The sequence below is a fragment of the Erythrolamprus reginae genome, chromosome 13, assembly GCF_031021105.1.
Source record: "Erythrolamprus reginae isolate rEryReg1 chromosome 13, rEryReg1.hap1, whole genome shotgun sequence".
NCBI lineage: Eukaryota > Metazoa > Chordata > Lepidosauria > Squamata > Dipsadidae > Erythrolamprus > Erythrolamprus reginae.
This window is the reverse complement of record NC_091962.1, coordinates 3470065-3494634: the sequence shown is the minus strand read 5'-3', so window position 1 is coordinate 3494634 and position 24570 is coordinate 3470065. Positions and strand designations below refer to the sequence as shown.

The 24570-nt window shown below is 45.6% G+C and overlaps 2 protein-coding genes across 2 annotated transcripts in view; one reads left to right on the top strand and one right to left on the bottom strand.

Annotated features, from left to right (window-relative positions):
* ITGA10 (integrin subunit alpha 10) overlaps positions 1 to 16746 on the top strand; it is a 134917-nt gene extending 118171 nt beyond the window's left edge. The window contains exons 24-30 of the mRNA XM_070766676.1: positions 329 to 413; positions 1875 to 1988; positions 3820 to 3912; positions 8458 to 8571; positions 10351 to 10449; positions 11712 to 11825; positions 14525 to 16746. Coding sequence (XP_070622777.1) covers positions 329 to 413; positions 1875 to 1988; positions 3820 to 3912; positions 8458 to 8571; positions 10351 to 10449; positions 11712 to 11825; positions 14525 to 14575 — 670 coding nt within the window. The 3' untranslated portion in view covers positions 14576 to 16746. The remainder of the gene's footprint in view (positions 1 to 328; positions 414 to 1874; positions 1989 to 3819; positions 3913 to 8457; positions 8572 to 10350; positions 10450 to 11711; positions 11826 to 14524) is intronic.
* A 1205-nt stretch (positions 16747 to 17951) lies between these two features.
* RNF115 (ring finger protein 115) overlaps positions 17952 to 24570 on the bottom strand; it is a 34487-nt gene continuing 27868 nt past the window's right edge. Inside the window, exons 7-9 of the mRNA XM_070766684.1 lie at positions 24080 to 24173; positions 21364 to 21479; positions 17952 to 18807 (exon numbers count right to left, since the gene is read on the bottom strand). Coding sequence (XP_070622785.1) covers positions 18676 to 18807; positions 21364 to 21479; positions 24080 to 24173 — 342 coding nt within the window. The 3' untranslated portion in view covers positions 17952 to 18675. The remainder of the gene's footprint in view (positions 18808 to 21363; positions 21480 to 24079; positions 24174 to 24570) is intronic.

Genomic DNA, 24570 nt, shown 5'->3' with positions numbered 1-24570 from the left:
GCCCTCTGGAACCAACTCCCCCCAGAGATTAGAATTGCCCCCACCCTCCTCGCCTTTCGTAAGAGCCTTAAAACCCACCTCTGTCATCAGGCATGGGGGAACTGAGATACTCTTTCCCCCTAGGCCTTTACAATTTATGCATGGTATGTTTGTTTGTAGGTATGATTGGTTTTAAAATAAGGGTTTTTTTAGTTGTTGTAGTATTGGATTTACATGCTGCTTTTATTATTGTTGTTAGCCGCCCCGAGTCTATGGAGAGGGGCGGCATACAAATCCAATAAATAAATAAATAAATTTTAGTTTTTCTCTTTTTTTCTCCCCCTTTCAGTGAATCTACCCTGAACCGTTATGAAGTACATCCTGTGGGGAACTTCCCCAGCGACATGAGCCCAGAGTTTCGGACAACCGTCAAAGTAAAGATGTGGAAAAGAAGGAGCTAGCCCCTGGGAGGAATGGCCAACTTTGTTTCAGCATTTCTGGCAGGGTGGAGGGATGGGCTTTCCCAGATATGCCCATGTCACACCAACACTCCGCAGTCTGTATTGGTTGCCAGTCAGTTTCCGGTCACAATTCAAAGTGTTGATTATGACCTATAAAGCCCTTCATGGCATCGGACCAGAATATCTCCAGGACCGCCTTCTGCCGCACGAATCCCAGCGACCGATTAGGTCCCACAGAGTGGGCCTTCTCCGGGTCCCGTCAACTAAACAATGTCGTCTGGCGGAGGCCCAGGGGAAGAGCCTTCTCTGTGGTGGCCCCAAACCTCTGGAATCAACTCCCCCTGAAGATCAGGACTGCCCCCACCCTCCTTGCCTTCCGCAAACTCCTTAAAAACCCACCTGTGCCGCCAGGCATGGGGAAATTGATTCCCCCCGGCCGTTCTGTTTTATGTATGGTTTGTTTGGGGTGTATGACTTTTTATATTAAGGGTTTTAACTGTTTTTTTAATCATTGGATTTGTACTGTGCTTTGCTGTCGTGAGACGCTCCGAGTCTTCGGAGAGGGACGGCATACAAATCTAATTAATAATAATAATAATAATAATAATAATAATAATAATAACAACAACAACAACAACAACGACTCTGGCATAAGCCAGTGAAAGTGGTCCCAGTGGTACTTGGCACGCTGGGCGCAGTACTAAAGGATCTCAGCGGACATTTGAAAACCATCGGAATTGACAAAATCTCCATCTGTCAATTGCAAAAGGCCGCTTTACTGGGATCGGCAAACATAATTCGCCGCTACATCATGCAGTCTAGGTGCTTGGGAAGCGCCCGACTGGTGATGAAATACGAAATCCAGCATAGTGATCTCGTTTGCTGTGTTGTACTGACATAATAATAATAATAATAATAATAATAATAATAATAATAATAATAATAATAATAATAATAATGGGCAGGGGTGGGTGGGATGCAGCCAACTGGGTATGGCAATTCCCCATGGCCAATTTGTCTCGGGTAGGGATTCCACTTACTTTCGTCACCGGTTCGCATTGTGACGTTTCTCACCTGTCCCCTCGCGGGAATTCACTTCCACACATGCTCAGAAGGTGGTTTCAGCCCGAAACACAGCCGAGGAACTGCTCAGCTTTGCTTCAGGCAAAGAAATAAAGGTTGGTATTGACCCAGGGATGGGCGGAAGGGCACGGACAAGTAGAAGCCATCCAGAGAGAAGGAAAAATCGCTGAAAATAGCAGTCGTTAAGTCGAAGGCTACTCGTACATCAAGCGCTTTCTCTGCGCACAGATTTCATCCACGCCTTGTCCCCAAGGAGAAATTAAAAATGCTTCTTTGGGTGGGGAAAAAAAACCCCAGAATGTTCACATCCCCATTTTAAAAAAAAATGATATATTTTTTTTGTCCTTCCAGATACAAAACCTTGCTTGTTATGCGGTATCCAATCTTTCGCTCCGTATGGCTTTTCCTGCCACTGGCTATCAAGGAAGGGAATTCCTCTGGGTGACTCGCATCCTTGCAGATAATGTAAGTGGCTTGGCTTCACTTACTTACTTACTTACTTACTTACTTACTTACTTACTTACTTACTTACTTACTTACTTACTTACTTACTATTTCAATTTCCAGGCCACCCTTCTCTGGAGACTCAGGGGTGCTTACAACATGAGAATAATTAGAATAGAATAGAATAGAATAGAATGGAATTCTTTATTGGCCAAGTGTGATTGGACACACAAGGAATTTGTCTTGGTGCAGATGCTCTCAGTGTACATAAAATAAAAAATATACATTTGTCAAGAATCATGTGTTTCAACACTTAATGATTGTCATAGGGGTCAAACAAGCAATGAAGAAACAATCTATATTAATAAAAATGTTAGGATACAAGCAACAAGTTACAGTCATACAGTCCTAAATGGGAGGAGATGGATGATAGGAATGATGAGGAAAAAAACTATTAGAAATAGAAGTGCAGACTTAGTAAAAAGTTTGACAGTGTTGAGGGAATTATTTGTATAGCAGAGTGATGGCGTTCGAGAAAAAACTGTTCTTGTGTCTAGTTGTCTTGGTGTGCAGTGCTATGTAGCGACGTTTTGAGGGTAGGAGTTGAAACAGTTTATGTCCAGGATGTGAGGGGTCAGTCAATATTTCCACCACCCTCTTTTTGATTCGTGCAGTATACAAGTCCTCAATGGAAGGTAGATTGGGAGCAATTGTTTTTTCTGCAATTATATTCTTATTCTTCTTATTCTTATTCTTCTTATTATTATTATTACTATACTATTATTATAATTATATATTGTTATTATATATTATTATTATATATTATTATTAAATACATAACATATTAGAAATCGAAGATTAAAACTAGACCAATTCAAAACCTAAAACCCCTTAAAAATATTACAATCCAATTTAAGCAACTCTAAAAACCCTCGTCTTAAAAACCATTGAGTCACATTCATCCATATCTCAGTCATAGAGTGGGCTGGAGCAGAATATCTATGTTCGACAGCCCTAAGCCTGCCGACAAAGGCACATCTTCGTATCTTCCAAAAGGCCAGGAGAGTGGGGGCAGTGCAAATCTCTGGGGGGAGTTGATTCCAAAAGGCCAGGGCCGCCACAGAGAAGGCTCTTCCTCTAGGGCTTACCACCCGGCATTGCTTGGCTGATGGGGCCTGGAGAAGGCCAACTCTGTGGGCCCTGACCGGCCACTGGGATACTTATATGCAAGTATGTGGAAGGAGACTGTCTCGTAAATAGTGTGGTCCTAAGCCACGTAGGACTTTATAGGTGATAACCAACACCTTGAATTGTGACCGGAGACTAATTGATAGCCACTCGGTCTTGTCTGGGTTGAGTGACCAGAGACTAATGCCCAGAGCCACTCGGTCTTGTCTGGGTTGAGCCTTGAGCCTTAAGAAAAGATTCTCTTTTTTTTAGTTCAATTTAAGCTATAATTTAAAAAATTTTATATATGTTCTTAAATACTTTAGATGTGTTTTTATCTATCACCTTATAATTGATGTTTTAAAGTACTTTATAGACGGTGTTAAACAACGACAAGGTTGTTTCTTTTCACTTTTTTTTCCTTTTAAATATAAAGATGACTTCTACTCTGAGCGGAGCGACTGTAGCTCCACTAACTGCTGCATGTTATGCATGTCATGTTTGTCTATGCAATTTAATAAAAATATTTTTTTTTAAAGAAAAGATTCTTAAGTAGAAACAGTTTCCAGAAAAATCTGTGGAAACATCAGAAAAATAGCCCATGTTTAATTTTTTTTGGGGGGGGGTGGGGGGGTGGAATTGCAACCTAAGCAGCGATTTAATGCCTTATTCTTTTAATTCTAAGGTGACCTGCAACTTGCCAAATTATACCGAGTTCGGATCAGCTAATAGTGTGATTCCACTGCACCCAGAAGAGTTGGCGCACACAGACAGGGTGGTGAGTGACTCCACATGCTTGGTTCGGTGGTTAAGAGGCTGACCTAGATTGTGAGTTGGACCGGCCCCAAGCAAACCAAGATCGGGATTTAATTGGCTAGATTTAAACTCCAGCAGGCCAGTACTTTGAGACCCACAAGGACCTCTTACCACACTTGGAATACTGCACCCACGATACAAAATAGATAACAAGACTGTAGAAAGAGTATAGAGAAGAGCGACAACGATGATTAGGGTCCTGGAGGCTAAAACACAGGAAGAACGGGTTGCCTGATGCTGTCCGTACCTGGGTGTGTTTATAAAAACCTAAGTTGGGTGTTGTGAGCGCTCCTCATCCAACTCTGGTCATGATAGATTCTGAAGAGGATGAGCCAGGCCCATCTTGGTACCCTGGGCCAGTGTTGTTGTCAGCCGAGGCGGAGAGTGAGAGTGAGGGAGAGATAGACCTGGATGAACCTGAAGGACCACCGGAGGTGGCAGATATGCCAATGACAGTAGAGCCTGACTTAGAAGAGGAGGAAGATCAAGAGCTTTTGCTAGATGCCCACTTTAGAAGACTAAGAAAAAGACAAGAATACCGTGTTTCCCCGAAAATAAGACACTGTCTTATATTAATTTTTGCTCCAAAAGTTGTGCTACGTCTTATTTTCGGGGGGGGGGGGAGGGGGGTGCCTTATATTTCTCAAATAAGACAAATACACAGGCAGAAAAGCTGACACCCCCAAAGAAAGTGTACCGTACGGTACACTGATTACGGTACGGTACCTGTCAGTATGGCACCCACACACACAAACGACGGCACTTATATGGCACAACAGTATACTCCCGCTATTGCAGCTTCCGGCCACCAGAGGAACTACAGTCTACGCACTGTAGCGGAGACTGTAATGGCGGTGAGACAGCAGCAGACTGTGTCTGCTGTACTGGACGGTACAAAGCGATGGAAGGGGCCAGCAGGGGACGCCACATTATTACGGTACCGCTATGAACAGCTGTGAATGGGACCGTATGTTTTTCCACCGTACCGTATGTAAACTTGACTACGCCTTATTTTCGGGGGGTGCCTTATATTAGCAATTTCTGCAAACCCTCTGGCATGCCTTACTTTCGGGGTACGTCTTATTTTCGGGGAAACAGGGTACTTGTATGGGAAAAGGAAGTAGTCTGTAGTTTGTAGAGAATTGTTAACCACGCCCTATAGGTATTTAAGGGGGGCGTATGGGTAATTCGGGGTGGAGTTTCAACATTTTGCAGTGGAGTCAGATGCTGTTTGAGGTTTCAGCCAGGTTACGCTAGCCAACTGTTATTTTCCTGCTAAAATGTTTGAAGTAAAAGTGCCCCGTTTGCGGAGGTGCTGGGAAGTGGTAAAACTAAGCCAGTGAAATTGAAGACTCTTTATCTCATGAAGGAATTTGCAATTAGCTTTGATCTTTGGCAGCAGCCTAGCTGCGAGACTTTTATCTTTTAATTATTCTCACTGAGAAGCTGCCAAGCTGACCTCAGATCCATGAATTTGGCTTGTATAAATGAGACTTTTTATATGAAAGGATTGATTTGAAATATCAGCATGTGGATTCCTCCTTTGTTTTCAAGCTGCGTAGGCCCGGGATAGAACATAGGGCAGACTTAGTCACTATTAGAATGGGAGACCACTAGGAAATCCCAAGCCAGAAGCCTCACTGCAAAGTAACCAAAAAGTAGATTAGATTAGATTAGATTAGATTAGAAAATTAAATTAAATTAAATTAGAAAATTAAATTAGATATTAGATCAGTTTCCGGTCACAATTCAAAGTGTTGGTTATGACCTTTAAAGCCCTTCATGGCATTGGACCAGAATATCTCCGAGACCGCCTCCTGCCGCACGAATCCCAGCGACCGATTAGGTCCCACAGAGTGGGCCTTCTCCGGGTCCCGTCAACTAAACAATGTCGGTTGGCGGGCCCCAGGGGAAGAGCCTTCTCTGTGGCGGCACCGGCCCTCTGGAACCAACTCCCCCCGGAGATTAGAACTGCCCCTACTCTTCCTGCCTTCCGTAAACTCCTTAAAACCCACCTTTGCCGTCAGGCATGGGGGAACTGAAACATCTTCCCCTGGGCATGTCTAATTTATATATGGCATGCTTGTGTGTATGTCTGTTAGTATATGGGGTCTTTTTAAATCTTTAAATTTTAAATTTATCAGATTATTTATGATTTGTTTCCACGTGTTGTGAGCCGCCCCGAGTCTTCGGAGAGGGGCGGCATACAAATCTAAGTAATAAATAATAAATAAATAATAAATAAATAAATAAATTAGAAAATAAATTAAATTAAATTAAATTAAATTATAAATTAAATTAAATTAAATTAAATTAAATTAAGTTTTAAATTAAGTTTTAAATTAAGTATTAAATTAAGTATTAAATTAAAAATCAAATCAAATCAAATCAACAATCAGAAGGGACCTTGGAGGTCTTCTGGTCCAGCCCGCTGCTCAAGCAGATCCTATACCATTTGTAGACAAACAGTTGGCCAATCTCTTCTTAAAAACCTCCACTCACAATTTCTGGAGGCCAGCTGTTCCACTGGTTAATTGTCCTCACTGTCAGGAAATTCCTCCTTAAGTTCTCGGTTGCTTCTCTCCTTGATGAGTTTCCATCCTTAGTTTCTTGTCCTGCCTCCAGGGGCTTTGGACAATAGGTTGACCCCCCTCCTTCTTTGTGGCAGTCCCTCAGATATAACCTACTGCTATCTTGTCACCCCTATTCCTTCTCTAGGCTAGCCATACCCAGTTCCACATGTCAAATCCCAAAAGAAGGCAGGATCTGACCACATTGCTTGCAAGGAAGCTGGGCGAACTTCCCCCATGAAGTGGCCTGGAGTAGTAGCGTTCACGCCAAATCAGGCTTCCCTGACCTTCTTCTTGCTTTGCCATGTTTTATCTATTTATTTATTTAGTCCAATACATAATACACATTGAAGAGAAAGATATGTAATAATATAACTAAAGAAACGAATAGAAGAAAAGATATAAAAGTATAGGTGAACATATTTGAAAGGAAGAAAAGATAAATGAGATAAGGAGAGACAATTGGACAGGGGTTGAAAGGCACACTGGTGCACTTATGCACACCCCTTACTGACCTCTAAGGAACCTGGAGAGGTCAACCGTGGATAGTGTAAGGGGAAAATGTTGGGGGTTAGGGGTTGACACTACTGAGTCAGGTAACGAGTTCCACGCTTCGACAACTCGGTTGCTGAAGTCATATTTTTTACAGTCAAGTTTGCAGCGGTTAATATTAAGTTTGAATCTGTTGCGTGCTCTTGTGTTGTTGTGATTGAAGCTGAAGTAGTCATTGACACGTAGAACATTGCAGCATACGATCTTGTGGGCAATACTTAGATCGTGTTTTAGGCATCGTAGTTCTAAGCTTTCTAGACCCAGGATTGATAGTCTGCTTTCGTAGGGCATTCTGTTTTGAGTGGAGGAGTGAAGGGCTCTTCTGGTGGAGTATATTTGGACATTTTCAAGGGTGTTGATGTCCAAGATGTGGTATGGGTTCCAGACAGATGAACTGTATTCAAGGATGGGTCTGGCAAAGGTTTTGTAGGCTCTGGTGAGTAGTGTGAGATTGCCAGAGCAGAAGCTACGTAGGATCAGGTTAACAACTCTAGAAGCCTTTTTGGCGACATTGCTGCAGTGGGTTGTGGGAATCCAGTGTTCTATTTCAGTGCTGAGTCCTAATAATCAGATACACACCATTTGTCTAATTTAAAATGATTTATTATTTACAAAAGTCTCAGTCTTGTCTTTTAAGAGTCTTTTCAAAGGGAGATGCAAATCTAGCAAGGTCTTGTCAATTGGCCAAAATCCCAGAGAGAAGATCAATAATTACCAGGTAATAATTACCAGGTGAAACAAGATTTCCGAGACGTACTTCTCAGAAATTAACTGGAAGACCAAAGCTCGTTAGCAAAGCCAAGATTCTGCTCTTTTGAAACACAAACTGAATTCAGTAGTCAAGACGAGATGTTTCCGAAATGAACATTATTGTTCTCTTCAACAAGGCGGGACATGCCTCACCCTTAAATAGTGTGAGGGCATGACCCAATAGCCAGCGGTACTTCTCGTGGGTCAATCTCCTCTTAGCCAACCGCTCATGTCTCCTAGATGCCGTACGAACTCTGGCATCCAGAAGATGCTCCTCGTCTTCTGAGTCACTCAGCAGAGGAAATGCAAAATCATTCCTCACAGGAAGTTCTAGTTCACTCAATCCAGGAAGTGTAGAAAGCCCTGGTTGTTCTGACCCTGACCCCTCATCACTGTCAATCTCAGGTGCCAGGAACATAGGAGGACGCACTTTCACAGTTGCTGCGTCCTCTGAGTCCATGACTATTGGTGCAGGATGCGAGGGAACCATAACATCCAGCCTTCGTAATAAAAACCTCCTAGGTGAAGAAGAAAAACATCCCTTAAAGTCAAGAATCTGCTCTATGAGCCCAGCAATTGCCTTTTTCTTCAAGTAGATTCGCGGCTAAAGCCCCAGCGCCTTTCCTCCTTTGCAGAATTGCACCAACGCTGGTTGCCAAGTCGTGACCTGCCAACTGCAGCGTCTGGAAAGGAGCTCCGAAATCACCATCCATTTACTTAGAGCCGTCCGGAACGAGTTTTTCCGGAAGGTGAGTGCAGCCACTGTGCCTCCTGCTCTCTCTCTCTCTCTCTCTCTCTCTCTCTCTCTCTCTCTCTCTCTCTCTCTGTGTATATAGAAACATAGAAGATTGGCGGCAGAAAAAGACCTCACGGTCCATCTAGTCTGCCCTTATACTATTTCCTGTATTTTATCTTAGGATGGATCTATGTTTATCCCAGGCATGTTTAAATTCAGTTCCTGTGGATTGACCAACCACGTCTGCTGGAAGTTTGTTCCAAACATCTACTACTCTTTCAGTCAAATAATATTTTCTCACATTTGATCTTTCCCCCAACTAACTTCAGATTGTGCCCCCTGGTTCTTACTTTCCTATCAAAAACACTTCCCTCCTGAACTTTATTTAACCCTTTAACATATTTAAATGTTTTGATCGTGTCCCCCTTTCCCTTCTGTCCTCCAGACTAGACTGAGTTCATCATGAAGTCTTTCCTGATAAGTTTTATGCTTAAGACCTTCCACCATTTTTGTAGCCTGTCTTTGTTCAATTTTATCCATATCTTTTTGTAGGTGAGGTCTCCAGAACTGGACACAGTATTCCAACTGTGGTCTCACCAGCGCTCTATACAGCGGGATCACAATCTCCCTCTTCCTGCTTGTTATACCTCTGGCTATGCAGCCAAGCATCCTACTTGCTTTCCCTACTGCCTGACCACACTGTTCACCCATTTTGAGACTGTCAGAAATCACTACCCCTAAATCTTTCTCTTCTGAAGTTTTTGCTAACACAGAACTGCCAGTACAATACTCAGGTTGAGGATTTCCTTTTCCCCAAGTGCATTATTTTACATTTGGAAACATTAAACGGCAGTTTCCATTTCTTTGACCACTTATCTGGTTTGTGTGTGTGTGAGTGAAGCGAGGAATTTTCTATCTCACCACCCGTGGCCTTAATAGCACACCATTTGCAGCTGCTGTGGTTTTCATACGTTGGGCAAACTCCGTCACTAAGCTGTGCCCTGTCTCAGCTACTTGTGGTTTAATCTTTCCAACTTTCCAACTTGGGAGATGGGATGGTTCTCAGCGTTGTCTCGCTGTGAAGCGGTATATAAGTTTGAGTGCTATTGCTATAAGGATACACCTTTTAATTTTGTGGCATCCTCATTTTGTGGGTGGTAGGGAAAGCGAGTAGAATGCTTGGCCGCATAGCTAGAGGTATAACACGCAGGAAGAGGGAGATTGTGATCCCGCTGTATAGAGTGCTGGTGAGACCCCATTTGGAATAATACTGTGTTCAGTTCTGGAGACCTCACCTACAAAAAGATATTGATAAAATTGAGCCGGTCCAAAGACGGGCTACAAGAATGGTGGAAGGTCTTAAGCATAAAACGTATCAGGAAAGACTTCATGAACTCAATCTGTAGAGTCTGGAGGACAGAAAGAAAAGGGGGGACATGATCAAAACATTTAAATATGTCAAAGGGTTAAATAAGGTTCAGGAGGGAAGTGTTTTTAATAGGAAAGTGAACACAAGAACAAGGGGGCACAATTTGAGGTTAGTTGGGGGAAAGATCAGAAGCATCGTGAGAAAATATTATTTTACTGAAAGAGTAGTAGATGCCTGGAACAAACTTCCAGCAGACGTGGTTGGTAAATCCACAGGAACTGAATTTAAACCTGCCTGGGAGAAACCTAGATCCACCCTAAGATAAAATACAGGAAATAGTTTAAGGGCAGACTAGATGGACCATGAGGTCTTTTTCGGCCGTCAATCTTCTAGGCTTCTATCACTCTCATTTTGTGGCTCTAGGCTAAATTCAAGACAGTGAAGATAATCAGTAGCATCATCCTGAACGTCCGAGAAGACGACCACCTCTTCCTCCTACCAAAAGCTGCCCACCAGCGGCAGGTAAGAGACGGGGTTAAGTCAGGGCCTGGTGCCCGGCACAAACAACCAGATCCAATCGATTACTTTATCGTAGTCTTGCCTTCCCTTGGAAATAAACAGATGGTAGGGGGGTTTTTTTTGGGGGGGGGGGGTGTTTAGGCTTATCTCTCTTGGGGCTGCACAAGGACTCGAGGTTAGCTTCCCCCTTGGCTGGGATTGTCCCAACACCTGGCTGATTGTGAAAACTGCTTAGAGAGGGCTGTAACCAGGAGTGGGCTTCAAAAACTTTAGCAAGGGCTTCTCTGCCTGGTGGCTTTTTAAAAAATTATTATTATTTAGATTTGTATGCCGCCCCTCTCCGAAGACTCGGGGCGGCTAACAACAATTAAAAAACAATGTAACAAATCTAATATTAAAAAGTAATCTAAAAAACCCCAATTTAAGAAACCAATCATACCAACAAACATACCATGTATAAATTATATAAGCCTAGGGGGAAGGGGGGGGATTTTCAATTCCCCCATGCCTGACAACAGAGGTGGGTTTTAAGGAGCTTGCGAAAGGCAAGGAGGGTGGGGGGCAACTCTGATATCTGGGGGGAGCTGGTTCCAGAGGGTCGGGGCCACCACAGAGAAGGCTCTTCTCCTGGGTCCCGCCAAATGACATTGTTTAGTCGACGGGACCCGGAGAAGGCCAACTCTGTGGGACCTAACCGGTCGCTGGGATTCGTGCGGCAGAAGGCGGTCCTGGAGATATTCTGGTCCGATGCCATGAAGGGCTTTATAGGTCATAACCAACACTTTGAATTGTGACTGGAAACTGATCGGCAACCAATGCAGACTGCGGAGTGTTGGAGTAACATGGGCATGCCTTGGGAAGCCCATGATTGCTCTCGCAGCTGCATTCAGCACGATCTGAAGTTTCCGAACACTTTTCAAAGGTAGCCCCATGTAGAGAGGATTGGGGAGTGAAAAATGGGCCTACCGGAAGTTCCGGAGCCCGAGGAAGCCGTTTTCGCCCTCTGTGAGCCCTACACTGCACCCAAAACATAGGGATTCCTGGGAGAGAAGGGGCTGGGTGGGTAGGGCCAGCCAGGAGTGGGATTTGGAGGTTCTCTGAACTGCTCAGAATCTTAGCTAGAGGTTCTCCCAAACCCCTGCCAAGCCCCCCCTGCAGCAGCCCACCCCTGGCTGTAATGCACTGCAAAGTGGCACAGGAGTCTTAAGTGCTAGTGCAGAAGTCTTCAGAATTGCTGCCTTCTCCAGAATTTGGTCTCCCGGCAGGTTGTCTTGGAAATCATCCAGTCCAAACTGGTCCCTCTTTCCCTCTGGATCCTGATCGGCAGCATCCTTGGGGGTCTCCTGCTGCTGACCCTGGTCATCATCTTCCTATGGAAGGTAAGAATCTGATGGGATCCACACAGACAGGCTTGACCTCTCCGGGATGCTTGAATTTGGATTCCTGCACTGCAGGGGTCCCCAAACTTTTTACACAGGGGGCCAGTTCACTGTCCCTCGGACTGTTGGAGGGCCGGACTATTAAAAAAAACTATGAACAAATCCCTATGTACACTGCACATACCTTGTTTTAAAGTAAAAAACAAAATGGGAATGTACTATTTAGAGGGGGGAGAGAAGAAGTCTGAAATTCATATATGTTTATGTTTTGTTTTTAATTTTCTTTTGTTAACATCTGATTGGCTATACAAGGTTTTCTTGGCTTATGAAAAATGTATAAAGAAAGAAGGATGCACTTTGGCATAATGGTTAATAAGTTAGAAATGTAATTGGTGTTGCACTTTTTGAAGGAACATTAAGGAGGGAATTTAATTAAAAGAAAATGAATGTAACTGGATGACAAAATTAGAAAAAAAACCATTTTGCAACTTTTTTGATGATTGATATTAGTTACTAACAAATTACCACATTTTATTCATGGAAAATTAGATGGTACACTGTGTTGTTTGAATGTATGTTGAGAAATTTTTTAAAAAAATTCCCCCAAAAAACAGTCCTTCCTTCCTCTGTCCCTCCATTTCATTCTTCCTTCCTTCCTTCCTTCCTTCCTTCCTTGTTCCCTCCATTTCGCCTTCCTTCCTTCCCTCCTTCATTCCTCTCCACTTCTCCTTCCCTCCCTCTCTTTCCCTTTTCTTTCTTTCTCTCTCTCTTTTCCCTGTGCTCTTGTCACTCATTGGTGGGCCGGATAAATGGCCTTAGTGGGCCACATGTGGCCCGCGGGCCGTAGTTTGGGGACCACTGCTGTACTGAGTGGGCATGGGGGGGTTGAGTAGTGCACAGGTCACCAATCTGTGGTCCATGGATCATTGGTGGTATGCGAGAAAAGTTTGGTAGTCCAAACAAAGACGAGTGAGTCGCACTCAACTTTACCAGGTTTTTTTTGGGGGGGGGGGCAGTTATGGTTGTTAAGCAAATCACTTTCGGTTGTTAAATGAATCATGCAGTCGTTAAGGAATCAAGCTTCCCCCATTTACTTGCTGGATGCTGGCTGAGAGAGGTCGCCATTGACCATCCCGTGAGCTCCTTGCCAACCGTCGGAACTGCAGGTCACATGACAGAAGGGATGCTCCAGTGATTCTTAATTCAAGGACTTTCCTCAAGGCTGTCGATAGCTTCGAGCAGTCACTGAACAAAATAGTTGCCCCCTGTACGGGCAGTTCCTTGATGGACGCCTGCAATGGAGTCCCCAATTGATGTCGTTAAAGTGAGACATTTTGTTAAATGAATTCCGCCCCATTTTTAACAGCCTTTCTCACTAGGTGTTACTGAGCCAAACATTGTAGTTATTATTATGTCATTGACAAGGTTATTAAGTGAATCTGGCATCCCCACGGACGTCTCAGAAAAGTCACAAAAAGCGACCAGCAAGACCCTGAAACCATCATTAAAGATGAGTCAATTGCCAAGTGCCTGAATTTTTATCGTCCAATTGTAGGGAATGCTACAAAAATTGGTTCATAAGTCACTTTTTTAGTGCTGTTGTAACTTTGAGCGGGTCACTAAATGAACGGCTGTAAGTCGAGGACTTGCGGTGTTAATTGTGCCGCTAATTTAACTCAGGCCCTGAAAAATTTAAATTTAAATTTTTTTTTAAAAAATCTAAATTTATTTATTGATTTATTAGATTTGTATGCCGCCCCTCTCCGCAGACTCGGGACGGCTAACAACAATAAAGACAACGTAAACAAATCTAATATTAAAAAATCTAAAAATCCCAATTTAAGAGATCAGTCATACATACAGTCATACCATACATAAATTTTATAAGCCTAGGGGAAGGGAATATATCAATTCCCCCATGCCTGACGACAGAGGTGGGTTTTTAAGAGCTTACGAAAGGCAAGGAGGGTGGGGGCAACTCTGATATTTGGGGGGAGTTGGTTCCAGAGGGTCGGGGCTGCCACAGAGAAGGCTCTTCCCCTGGGTCCCGCCAAGCGGCATTGTTTAGTTGACGGGACCCGGAGAAGGCCAACTCTGTGGGACCTAACCGGTCGCTGGGATTCGTGCAGCAGAGGGCGGTCCCTGAGATAATCTGGTCCGATGCCATGAAGGGCTTTATAGGTCATAACCAACACTTTGAATTGTGACCGGAAACTGATCGGCAACCAATGCAGACTGAGGAGTGTTGGTGTGACATGGGCATTTTTGGGGAAGCCCATGATTGCTCTCGCAGCTGCATTCTGCACGATCTGAAGTTTCCGAACACTTTTCAAAGGTAGCCCCATGTAGAGAGCGTTACAGTAGTCAAGCCTCGAGGTGATGAGGCCATGAGCGACTGTGAGCAGTGAGTCCTGGTCCAGATAGGGCCGCAACTGGTGCACCAGTTCCTCCCTCGTACTAAGAGTGGGAATTTAAAACTTTTCTTTAAACAGGTAAATCAAGAACATTGTCCCACTTAGCTGCTAGAGCTGAAAAGGGAAACGGAGCTTAAAAATTGAGTTGCAGTTGAATCTTGAAACTTCAGAACGGAAAATTTCAAACCTCCAATTCTCTGTAGTGTAGTAATAATAATAATAATAATATTTTTAATAATAATAATAATATTTTTTCCTGTTTTTCTTCCTCCCTCCCAATCTCAGGTTGGGTTTTTTATACACAAAAAGCCTGGAGAAGATGAAAAAGAAGAATAAAACAAGCCAATCGAACAAAGACTTTTCGCCCAAGAAGAAAGAACATTTGTGGATTAAAACCCAGAAGGTTTTTTTTTAATCTCTATCATTTTTCTGTCCCATCACAGACGTTGAGGCTGCTCCACAAAAATTGCCTCAAAATCTTACGGAAGCGTCTTTGCATTTCGGAAACAAGAAAGAACCACCTTCCCTTCTGTGTATTTCGACAGACGCCCGTCTAAATATCCACCAGGACTGATGTATTAAGATGGTTATTCGGGCAGATCAAAAGCCCTGAGATTTGCCTGCGAGATTTGCGGATGGACAAATAATCAAGCGTGTTGATTTTTAGGTCTACATGGAAACGACGTTTATTCCAGGGACTTCCCCCCACACACAAACACCCCAAGAGGAAGATTTGGGGGCTCAGTCTTGCATTTGTAATGCTGCTAGGACTGCCCGTTGGGAATCTTGCTATATTTGGACTTTTACTCCCAAGAGGAAGTTCAGATGACCGTGGTTTTTATCCTGTAGAGCAGTGGTCCCCAACGTTTTTTCCACCAGGGACCAGTTTCAGCAAGACAATTTTTCTATGGCCCAGTGGGGGCGGAAAGGGGCGTGGTTGGGGGCGGGATTAAGCATGGGGGTGCTGGTCCTCCCCGCCCCTCTTTCCCGCCATCGTCCTGTGGCCGGCAGAGCCTGCCTCCTGAGGCCTCTTGCCCAGCGGGAGCTAAGCGCTGGAGAGAGGGGGTCAGGCTGGCCCTCCTGCCTCCCCCCAGCCAAAAACGCAAAAGCGCCCCGCGGCAGAAGCCAAAAGAGGCTTGAACCTCTCGGTCCTTCCCGCCCCTCTGTCCCATCCATCGTCCTGTGGCCGGCAGAACCTGCCTCCCGAGGCCTCTTGCCCGGCGGGAGGCGAAGCGCTGGAGGGAGGGGGTGGCGGCATGAGGGCCGGCAGCTGCTGACTCCACGGACCGGTGCAACATGCCCCGCGGCCCGGTACTGGTCCGCGGCCCGGTGGTTGGGGACCCCTGCTGTAGAGTACTGAACAAATTACAGGGACCTTGGTATCCTTTTGGCTTGTTGGGTGTGTCTTTTCCTAAAACACGGCGTATTGTTAAACTGTACACAACAACAGGCTTGTTGTGGCTGTTTTTCCACACACGAATCAGGGGATGGCATCCCCTCCTGATCATCAGACCCCCCCTGGATTTCTGAAACATTATTCTATTTTATAAATTGGGAAACTCCCTTTTTTTTTAAAAGAACTGTGTGAAAGAGGATTAAGTTCTAGACGCCCAATGCTAGCAAAAAAAAACAACCCCCCCCCAGGCTGGTGGTAGTTTTTCTCCCCCCTTTTGGCTGAACAATTGGCCCCCCAAATCCAGAACTCCTAAAAGTTAACCAACACTTGGGAGATCGCGATCTATGGCTGCCTAGAAGGCGACCTAGAACAACAAACGGGAGTGAAGGCTCAAAAGCGAAATTGAATGAAGAGCTTGCGGCTGGACTCCAACTCCCATCAACCTCAGCCAACGCAGAATAAGGGGAATTGCAGTCCCCCAGTTTACAGCCAGGCACCCCTCCAGTTCTCAACGGCAGCTCCTTCCTCCCTGGGCAACCGGTGAAGTATTGACCCAAACGGAAGGACTCGGAAGGGCGAGCGGGCAGCCATCTCTCCATGTCTTTCTGAATTGGCACAAGGAGAGGCTCTTCCTGTAGAGAGAAACCTCCATGGGTAAACCAAGATTCAGGGAGAATTCTAGGGTTTTGCAACTTTCTCTGGGTCTTGGGAGGCCTTAATGGTGCTGCGCCTGGAACCAACCTGCCTTCCGACGACCGAGGCTACCAGGTGGGCAATGCCACTGCAGTCTTGATTCTCCTTCAGATGGCCCGAGGAAGCCTCCATGAGCCTTGCCCGCAAAGCGGCCAGCCTGCCCTCCACATCTGGGTCAGGGGTGGGATTCATTGACCTTCCCTACCAGTTCGCAAATGTTGAGCGCGGGCATGCGTGCAGCTTCAAAAACGTGGATAAATAGGAAGGCATTACATCGGGCCGCCGCTACCAATTCGCCCGAACTGGCTGAATATGGTCTCTGACCTTGGCTCAAACCTCCTGCCAAAAATTACCGTCGCTGTCTCGTTTCTTATTAAAGACTTTATTCGATAGCAAAAGGCACACTTTTACAACGGCGGAGCGGCCGGCGATTCTTTCTTTCCTTGTTCTGTGTCTCGGTTATTTGATTCTTTCTTCCCTTGTCTGTGTATGGGTTATATTTTTTAAAAAAAATAATCTTTCCCCTTTTTTCAACCTTGACCTGGGCTACCTCGCTGCTCGCCTCACTTTCCTACACTTGAATTCGAGACAATGATCTAGCTTTTTTAATATACAGTGTTCCCTCGATTTTCGCGGGTTCGAACTTCGCGAAAAGTCTATACCACGGTTTTTCAAAAATATTAATTAAAAAATACTTTGCGGGTTTTCCCCCTACACCACGGTTTTTCCTGCCCAATGACGTCATATGTCATCGCCAAACATTCGTCCACCTTTAATAAATATTTTTTTTAAATAAACTTTAATAAATAAACATGGTGAGTAATAATCTAAATGGTTGCTAAGGGAATGGGAAATCGCAATTTAGGGGTTTAAAGTGTTAAGGGAAGCCTTGTGATACTGTTCATAGCCCAAAATAGTGTATTTACTTCCGCATCTCTACCTCGCGGAAATTCGACTTTCGCGGGCAGTCTCGGAACGCATCCCCCGCGAAAAGTGAGGGAACACTGTATACAGTGGTACCTCTAATGTCTCTACTTACAAACTTTTCTAGATAAGAATTGGATGTTCAAGATTTTTTTGCCTCTTCTCAAGAACCATTTTCCACTTACAAACCCGAGCCTACGAAACTGTAACCGGAAAACGCAGGGAGAAGCCTCCGTGGGGCCTCTCTAGTAATCTCCTAGGAGGAAACAGGGCCTGAAAAGGTGGGGAGAAGCCTCTGTGGGGCCTCTCTAGGAATCTCCTGGGAGGAAACAGGGCCGGAAAAGGCGGCAAGAAGCCTCCCTGGGGCCTCTCTAGGAATCTCCTGGGAGGAAACGGGGCCTCCACCCTCCCTGTGGTTTCCCCAATCGCACACATTATTTGCTTTTACATTAATTTCTAGGGGGAAAATTGCTTCTTCTTACAAACCTTTCTACTTAAGAACCTGGTCATGGAGTGAATTAAGTTCTTAAGTAGAGGTACCACTGTAAATATAAAGGAGAGGTTTTGTCCCCCTCGGTCGGTGGGATACGAAGGAAGTTTGGATGTGAACCGAGAGGTTTAAAAGCCGAGGAGGAGGAAACAATGGCGGCGTAGGAAAGTTGAAGAGAAGGATAGAGGAGAAAGAAAAGAGACGAGCCGTTCTTCTTGATATTTTAAGTAATGGTTATTTGCATTTTCGATATCGAGGAATACCTGGCAAAAAACACAACTTCTGCCGTGAAAGACAAATGGAGTCCGTTCGACAGCAAGGAGCAAACCGGGCCGGTCCAAGCATAAAGGGACCCAGCCACAGGAACGCTTCCCTCGCTTGGAGGAGCGTGGCCCGCTTGCTCCCACAGAAACCTGGAGTGAGGTGGAGGGACAGTGGGGGCTTCCCTTCTCCTCCTCCCCCCTCCCTTTCTGAACCCAAAACACCACTGGCCAAATGCAGAGGGAGCCCCCACCATCCTCTTCCTCCAACTCTCTCCACGGAGCGCCTGTCCACCGTCCAGAAAAGGACGTGACGTGGACAGCCTGCAATCAGTACAGATATCAGAGGAGGGGGGGAGAAAGTCCACAAGCTTTAATAGGCGCTACTCCCACCCGGCAAGCACTTAACGTGGCCTCTCCGGCGTGGCAGGTTCGAGAGGCGTTTCTTCGGCGAGCGTTTTCCAGAAGGGAGGGGGTGGCCGGGCTTTGATGGGGAGGAGGAGGAAGGGGAGTGAGAAGGCCGCTCGGGCCCGCGTGCTCCCTTCTTGCTACTTCGCTTGTGTGGTTATCGTACAATTTACATCCGTAGCCAAGAAGGCGACAGGCTCCTTCGCTGGCCCTTCTTTCTCTCTCTCTCTCTCTCTCGCAGCGGCCCCCGGGGGGGGGGGAGGCTTCAGAAAGTCCATCGGTCGTGCAGGTGGCTCGGGCTGCTGAAGGAGTTGCTCGTGGAGGCCTCCGGGTTGGGGGCTCGCTGGGCCGAGTCCTCCCCGTTCAGACTCTTGCGGCACACGGGACAGGTGTCGTGCTGGGCAGAGGAGAAAAGGGAAGCGCGGGCGTCAGAGAGCGGAAGGCGAAGCGTTAAAATTCCTCCCGGAGGGAGGAGGTGCTCTTCCTCTAGCGGTTCAGATTACACAGAGCCCTGGAGGTGTGGTGGTTAGAGGGCGGTACTGCAGGCTCCTGCTGCTGACTGCCTGCAATTTGGCAGTTCGAATCTCGCCAGGCTCCAGGTTGACTCAGCCTTCCGTCCTTCTGAGGTCGGTAAAATGGGGAGCTAGATTGATGGGGGGCTTAGAGAGGGCTTTAAAGGACTATGAAGCGAGAGAGAAGTCTATTGCTCGCCCTTCCTTCCTTCCTTCCTTCATTTCAATTTTCTGTTGTCTTTAACTCTTTTCCTTCCTTCCTTCCTTCCTTCCTTCCTTCCTTCCTTCCTTCCTTCCTTCCTTCCTTCCTATGCTGACTCTTTAAATGGCTTAGAGAGGTCTGTAAATGGCTATGAAGCAAGATAGAAGTCTATTGCCTTTCCTTCTTTCCTGATTCCTTCCCCCTCTTCGTTCCTTCCTTCCTTCCTTCCTACCTACACTGTAAACCACTAAAAGAGGGCTGTAAAGCACTGTGAGGCGGTATATAATTCTAAGTGCTAATGCTATTGCCCTTCCTTCTTTCCTCATTCCCTCTTTCCTTCCCTCCTATGCTGACTCTGTAAAAAGCTTAGACAGGGCTGTAAAGCACTGAGGCAGTATATAAGTCTAAGTGCTATTGCCCTTCTTTCCTTCGTTCCCTCCTTCCTTCCTTCCTTCCTTCCTTCCTTCCTTCCTTCCATCCATTGCTGACTCTGTAAGCTGCTTAGGGAGGGCTGTAAAGCACTGAGTCAGTATATAAGTCTAAGTGTTATTGCCCTTCTTTCCTTTCTTCCCTCCTTCATTCCTTCCTTCCCTCCTTCTTTCCTTCCTTCCTTCCATCCATCCATCCAATGCTGACTCTGTAAGCTGCTTAGGGAGGGCTGTAAAGCACTGAGGCAGTATATAAGTCTAAGTGCTATCGCCCTTCTTTCCTTCGTTCCCTCCTTCGTTCCTTCCTTCGTTCCTTCTTTCCTTCCTTCCTTCCTTCCTTCCTTCCATCCATCCATCCATCTATCCTATGCTGACTCTGTAAGCTGCTTAGAGAGGGCTGTAAAGCACTGAGGCAGTATATAATTCTAAGTGCTAATGCTATTGCCCTTCCTTCTTTCCTCATTCCCTCTTTCCTTCCCTCCTATGCTGACTCTGTAAAAAGCTTAGACAGGGCTGTAAAGCACTGAGGCAGTATATAAGTCTAAGTGCTATTGCCCTTCTTTCCTTCGTTCCCTCCTTCCTTCCTTCCTTCCTTCCTTCCTTCCTTCCTTCCTTCCATCCATTGCTGACTCTGTAAGCTGCTTAGGGAGGGCTGTAAAGCACTGAGTCAGTATATAAGTCTAAGTGCTATTGCCCTTCTTTCCTTCGTTCCCTCCTTCCTTCCTTCCTTCCTTCCTTCCTTCCTTCCTTCCATCCATTGCTGACTCTGTAAGCTGCTTAGGGAGGGCTGTAAAGCACTGAGGCAGTATATAAGTCTAAGTGCTATTGCCCTTCTTTCCTTCGTTCCCTCCTTCCTTCCTTCCTTCCTTCCTTCCTTCCTTCCTTCCATCCATTGCTGACTCTGTAAGCTGCTTAGAGAGGGCTGTAAAGCACTGAGGCAGTATATAAGTCTAAGTGCTATTGCCCTTCTTTCCTTCGTTCCCTCCTTCCTTCCTTCCTTCCTTCCTTCCTTCCTTCCTTCCATCCATTGCTGACTCTGTAAGCTGCTTAGGGAGGGCTGTAAAGCACTGAGTCAGTATATAAGTCTAAGTGTTATTGCCCTTCTTTCCTTTCTTCCCTCCTTCATTCCTTCCTTCCCTCCTTCTTTCCTTCCTTCCTTCCATCCATCCATCCAATGCTGACTCTGTAAGCTGCTTAGGGAGGGCTGTAAAGCACTGAGGCAGTATATAAGTCTAAGTGCTATCGCCCTTCTTTCCTTCGTTCCCTCCTTCGTTCCTTCCTTCGTTCCTTCTTTCCTTCCTTCCTTCCTTCCTTCCTTCCATCCATCCATCCATCTATCCTATGCTGACTCTGTAAGCTGCTTAGAGAGGGCTGTAAAGCACTGAGGCAGTATATAAGTCTAAGTGCTATCGCCCTTCTTTCCTTCGTTCCCTCCTTCGTTCCCTCCTTCGTTCCTTCTTTCCTTCCTTCCTTCCATCCATCCATCCATCCTATGCTGACTCTGTAAGCTGCTTAGAGAGGGCTGTAAAGCACTGAGGCAGTATATAAGTCTAAGTGCTATTGCCCTTCGTTCCCTCCTCTTCCTTCCTTCCTTCCTTCCTTCCTACCTACCTACCTACCTACCTACCTACCTACGCTGTCTCTGTAAGCCGCTTGGGGGGGGGCTGTAAAGCACTGAGGCAGTATATAAGTCTACGTGCTATCGCCCTTCTTTCCTTCGTTCCCTCCTTCTTTCCCTCCGATTTCCTGCCCCAGAACCAGGGATAACGCCCCCTCATCCCCCCCTCCGTTCTGCCCAAGCAGAGACTCACCAGTTCCAGCCATGGCACAATGCAGCTGCTATGGAAATAGTGATTGCACGGGAGTTGCCGGACCTGCTCCGCCACTGTGTAGTCTTCTTTGCAGACGGGACACTCCAAACCCGTATCTGCGGAAGGGGGGACAATGAGGGCCCGCAGGCGGAGGGAGGGAGCTTCTCCCAGGCTCAGGAAAAACAAGACAGCCACAGAGAGAGATCAAGGGGGAAAGGGGAACGTTCCTGGTGCTGAGACGTTTCAGCAGAGCCAAGTTGGCGCCGGACGTACGGCGGCTGCTCGGGAGACAAAAGCGGTGGGAAGCGAAGGAACGACATGGCTATGGGGTTGTAACCCCCAAGAAAAGGGGCTACCTTTGAAAAGTGTTCGGAAACTTCAGATCGTGCAAAATGCAGCTGCGAGAGCAGTCATGGGCCTACCTAGGTATGCCCATGTTTCACCAACACTCCGCAGTCTGCATTGGCTGCTGATCAATTTCCGGTCACATTTCAAAGTGTTGGTTATGACCTTTAAAGCCCTTCATGGCACTGGACCAGAATATCTCCGAGACCGCCTCCTGCCGCACGAATCCCAGCGACCGATTAGGTCCCACAGAGTGGGCCTTCTCCGGGTCCCGTCAACTAAACAATGTCGGTTGGCGGGCCCCAGGGGAAGAGCCTTCTCTGTGGCGGCACCGGCCCTCTGGAACCAACTCCCCCCGGAGATTAGAACTGCCCCTACTCTTCCAGCCTTCCGTAAACTCCTTAAAACCCACCTTTGCCGTCAGGCATGGGGGAACTGAAACATCTCCCCCTGGGCACGTTTAATTTATGCATGGTATGTCTGTGTGTGTGTCTGTTAGCATACGGGGTTTTTAAATATTTAAACATTTTAAATTTGTCTGATTGCTTATGATTTGTTTCTACATGTTGTGAGCCGCCCCGAGTCTTCGGAGAGGGGCGGCATACAAATCTAAGTAATAAATAAATAAAATAAATAAAAGCAGAGAGAGACAGAAAGACATCCCGAAAGAAAAGATACGGAAGGGGGGAAAAGGGTTCAGGAGGCGTTGAGAACAAAGAGCTTGACTGACACACCTGAATGAAAATGGGGGTGTTTTGGGGTGTGTGTGTGTGTGTGTGTGTTGGGTGGAGCTACTTATTCTCAAAGAGACCTGCGCTCCGACTTTTATTATTTATTTATTTATTATTTAGATTTGTATGCCGCCCCTCTCCGCGAACTCGGGGCGGCTCACAACAAAAAATATAAACAATCGTACAAATCCAAATAGATTCAATAAATTTAAGTATTTAAAATAGTTTTAAAAAGAACCCCACTATATTAACAAGCACACACACAAACATACCATACATAAATTGTACGTGGCCGGGGGAGGTGTTTCAGTTCCCCCATGCCTGACGACAAAGGTGGGTTTTGAGGGCTTTACGGAAGGCAGGGAGAGTAGGGGCAGTTCTAATCTCCGGGGGGAGTTGGTTCCAGAGGGCCGGGGCCGCCACAGAGAAGGCTTTGAAATGCAGCCTTGGAGTTGCTCTTTTAGACCCTCCTTCCCAGAAAGGGATTGGTGTGTTCTATTACATGTTGGGGGGGGGGGAGAGGGAGAGAGAAGAAAGAAAGGAAAAATAAAGTAAAAGAAGGAAGGAGGGAGGGGGGAAAGAGGAAGGAAGAAAGAAAGAAAGAAAGAAAGAAAGAGAAGGAGGGTTGGAAGGGATGGAAAAGGAAAGAAAGAAAGAAAGAGGAAGGAAAGAAAGAAAAAGAAAGAAGAGAAAGGAAAGAAAGAAAGAAAAAAGGGAGGAACGAATGAAGAAAAGGAAGGAAGGAGAAAGAAAGAAGGAAAGAAAGAAAGAAAAAGAGAGAAAGAAAGAAAGAAAAAGAAAGAAGAGAAAGGAAAGAAAGAAAGAAAGAAAAAAGGAAGGAAAGAATGAAGAAAAGGAAGGAAGGAGAAAGAAAGAAGGAAAGAAAGAAAGAAAAAGAGAGAAAGAAAGAAAGAAGAGGAAGGAAAGAAAGAAAGAAAAAAGGAAGGAAAGAATGAAGAAAAGGAAGGAAGGAGAAAGAAGGAAAGAAAGAAAGAAAAAGAGAGAAAGAAAAAGAAAAAGAAAGAAGAGGAAGGAAAGATAGAGAAAGGGAAGAATGAAGGAAGAAAAGGAAGGAAGGAGAAAGAAAGAAGGAAAGAAAGAAAGAAAAAGAGAGAAAGAAAGAAAGAAAAAGAAAGAAGAGGAAGGAAAGAAAGAGAAAGGAAAAAGGAAAGAATGAAGGAAGAAAAGGAAGGAAGGAGAAAGAAAGAAAGAAAAAGAGAGAAAGAAAGAAAGAAGAGGAAGGAAAGAAAGAGAAAGGGAAGAATGAAGGAAGAAAAGGAAGGAAGGAGAAAGAGAGAAGGAAAGAAAGAAGGGAAAAGAAAAAGAAGAAAAAGAACGGAAGGAAGGAAAAGAAAGAAGGAAGGAAGGAAAAGAAAGGAAAAGAGAAAGAAGGAATGAAGGAAAGAAGAAAGGAAGGAAGAAAAGTCCTCGGAGAGGAGTGGCATACAAATCTAATTAATAATAATAATAATAATAATAATAATAACGACAATAATAATAATAATAATAATAACAACAACAACAACAACATTAAAAAGAGAAGGAAGGAAGGAGAAAGAAATAGAAAAAAGAAAGAAAAAGCAGCCTTGCCAACCGGACTCTGGCCAAGCCCAAAGAAAGTCCCCAAAGCAGGAACTCACCCACTTGTTCCTGAGTGACGGTCACTGTCGGGAGGGAAGAGATCTTCTCCTTCTCGGCTGGGGGAGGCCCTGTGTTTTCCAAGTGTCCCATCAGCTGCAAGAGAGGCGAGAGAAGAGGAGGGGGTGGTGGGTTACCAAGAGGCTCAGTGGGTGGGAAGAGGAGGGGCAGCTGCAGGGGAACCAGGCCCTTTGCCCCAAAGCTTTGTTTCAAATGCCCTGGTCCTCCAGAAGGCAGAAGGTCTACAGAGAGGCTCAAGACATCCAGGTCCTGGTGGTCCCAAAGGGGCTTTTTCAAGAGGCGACTGGGATTTCTGCTTTTTCTTTGAAGACGTTGCGCTCCTCATCCAAGAAGCTTCTTCAGCTCTGACTGGAGGGTGGGGTCCGAATTGAAGAAGCTTCTGGGATGAGGAGCGAGACATCTTTAGAAGGAAGAAAAAAAGCCTCTTGAAAAACACACCTTTTGGGACAACCGCGCTGTGAATGACCGAGAA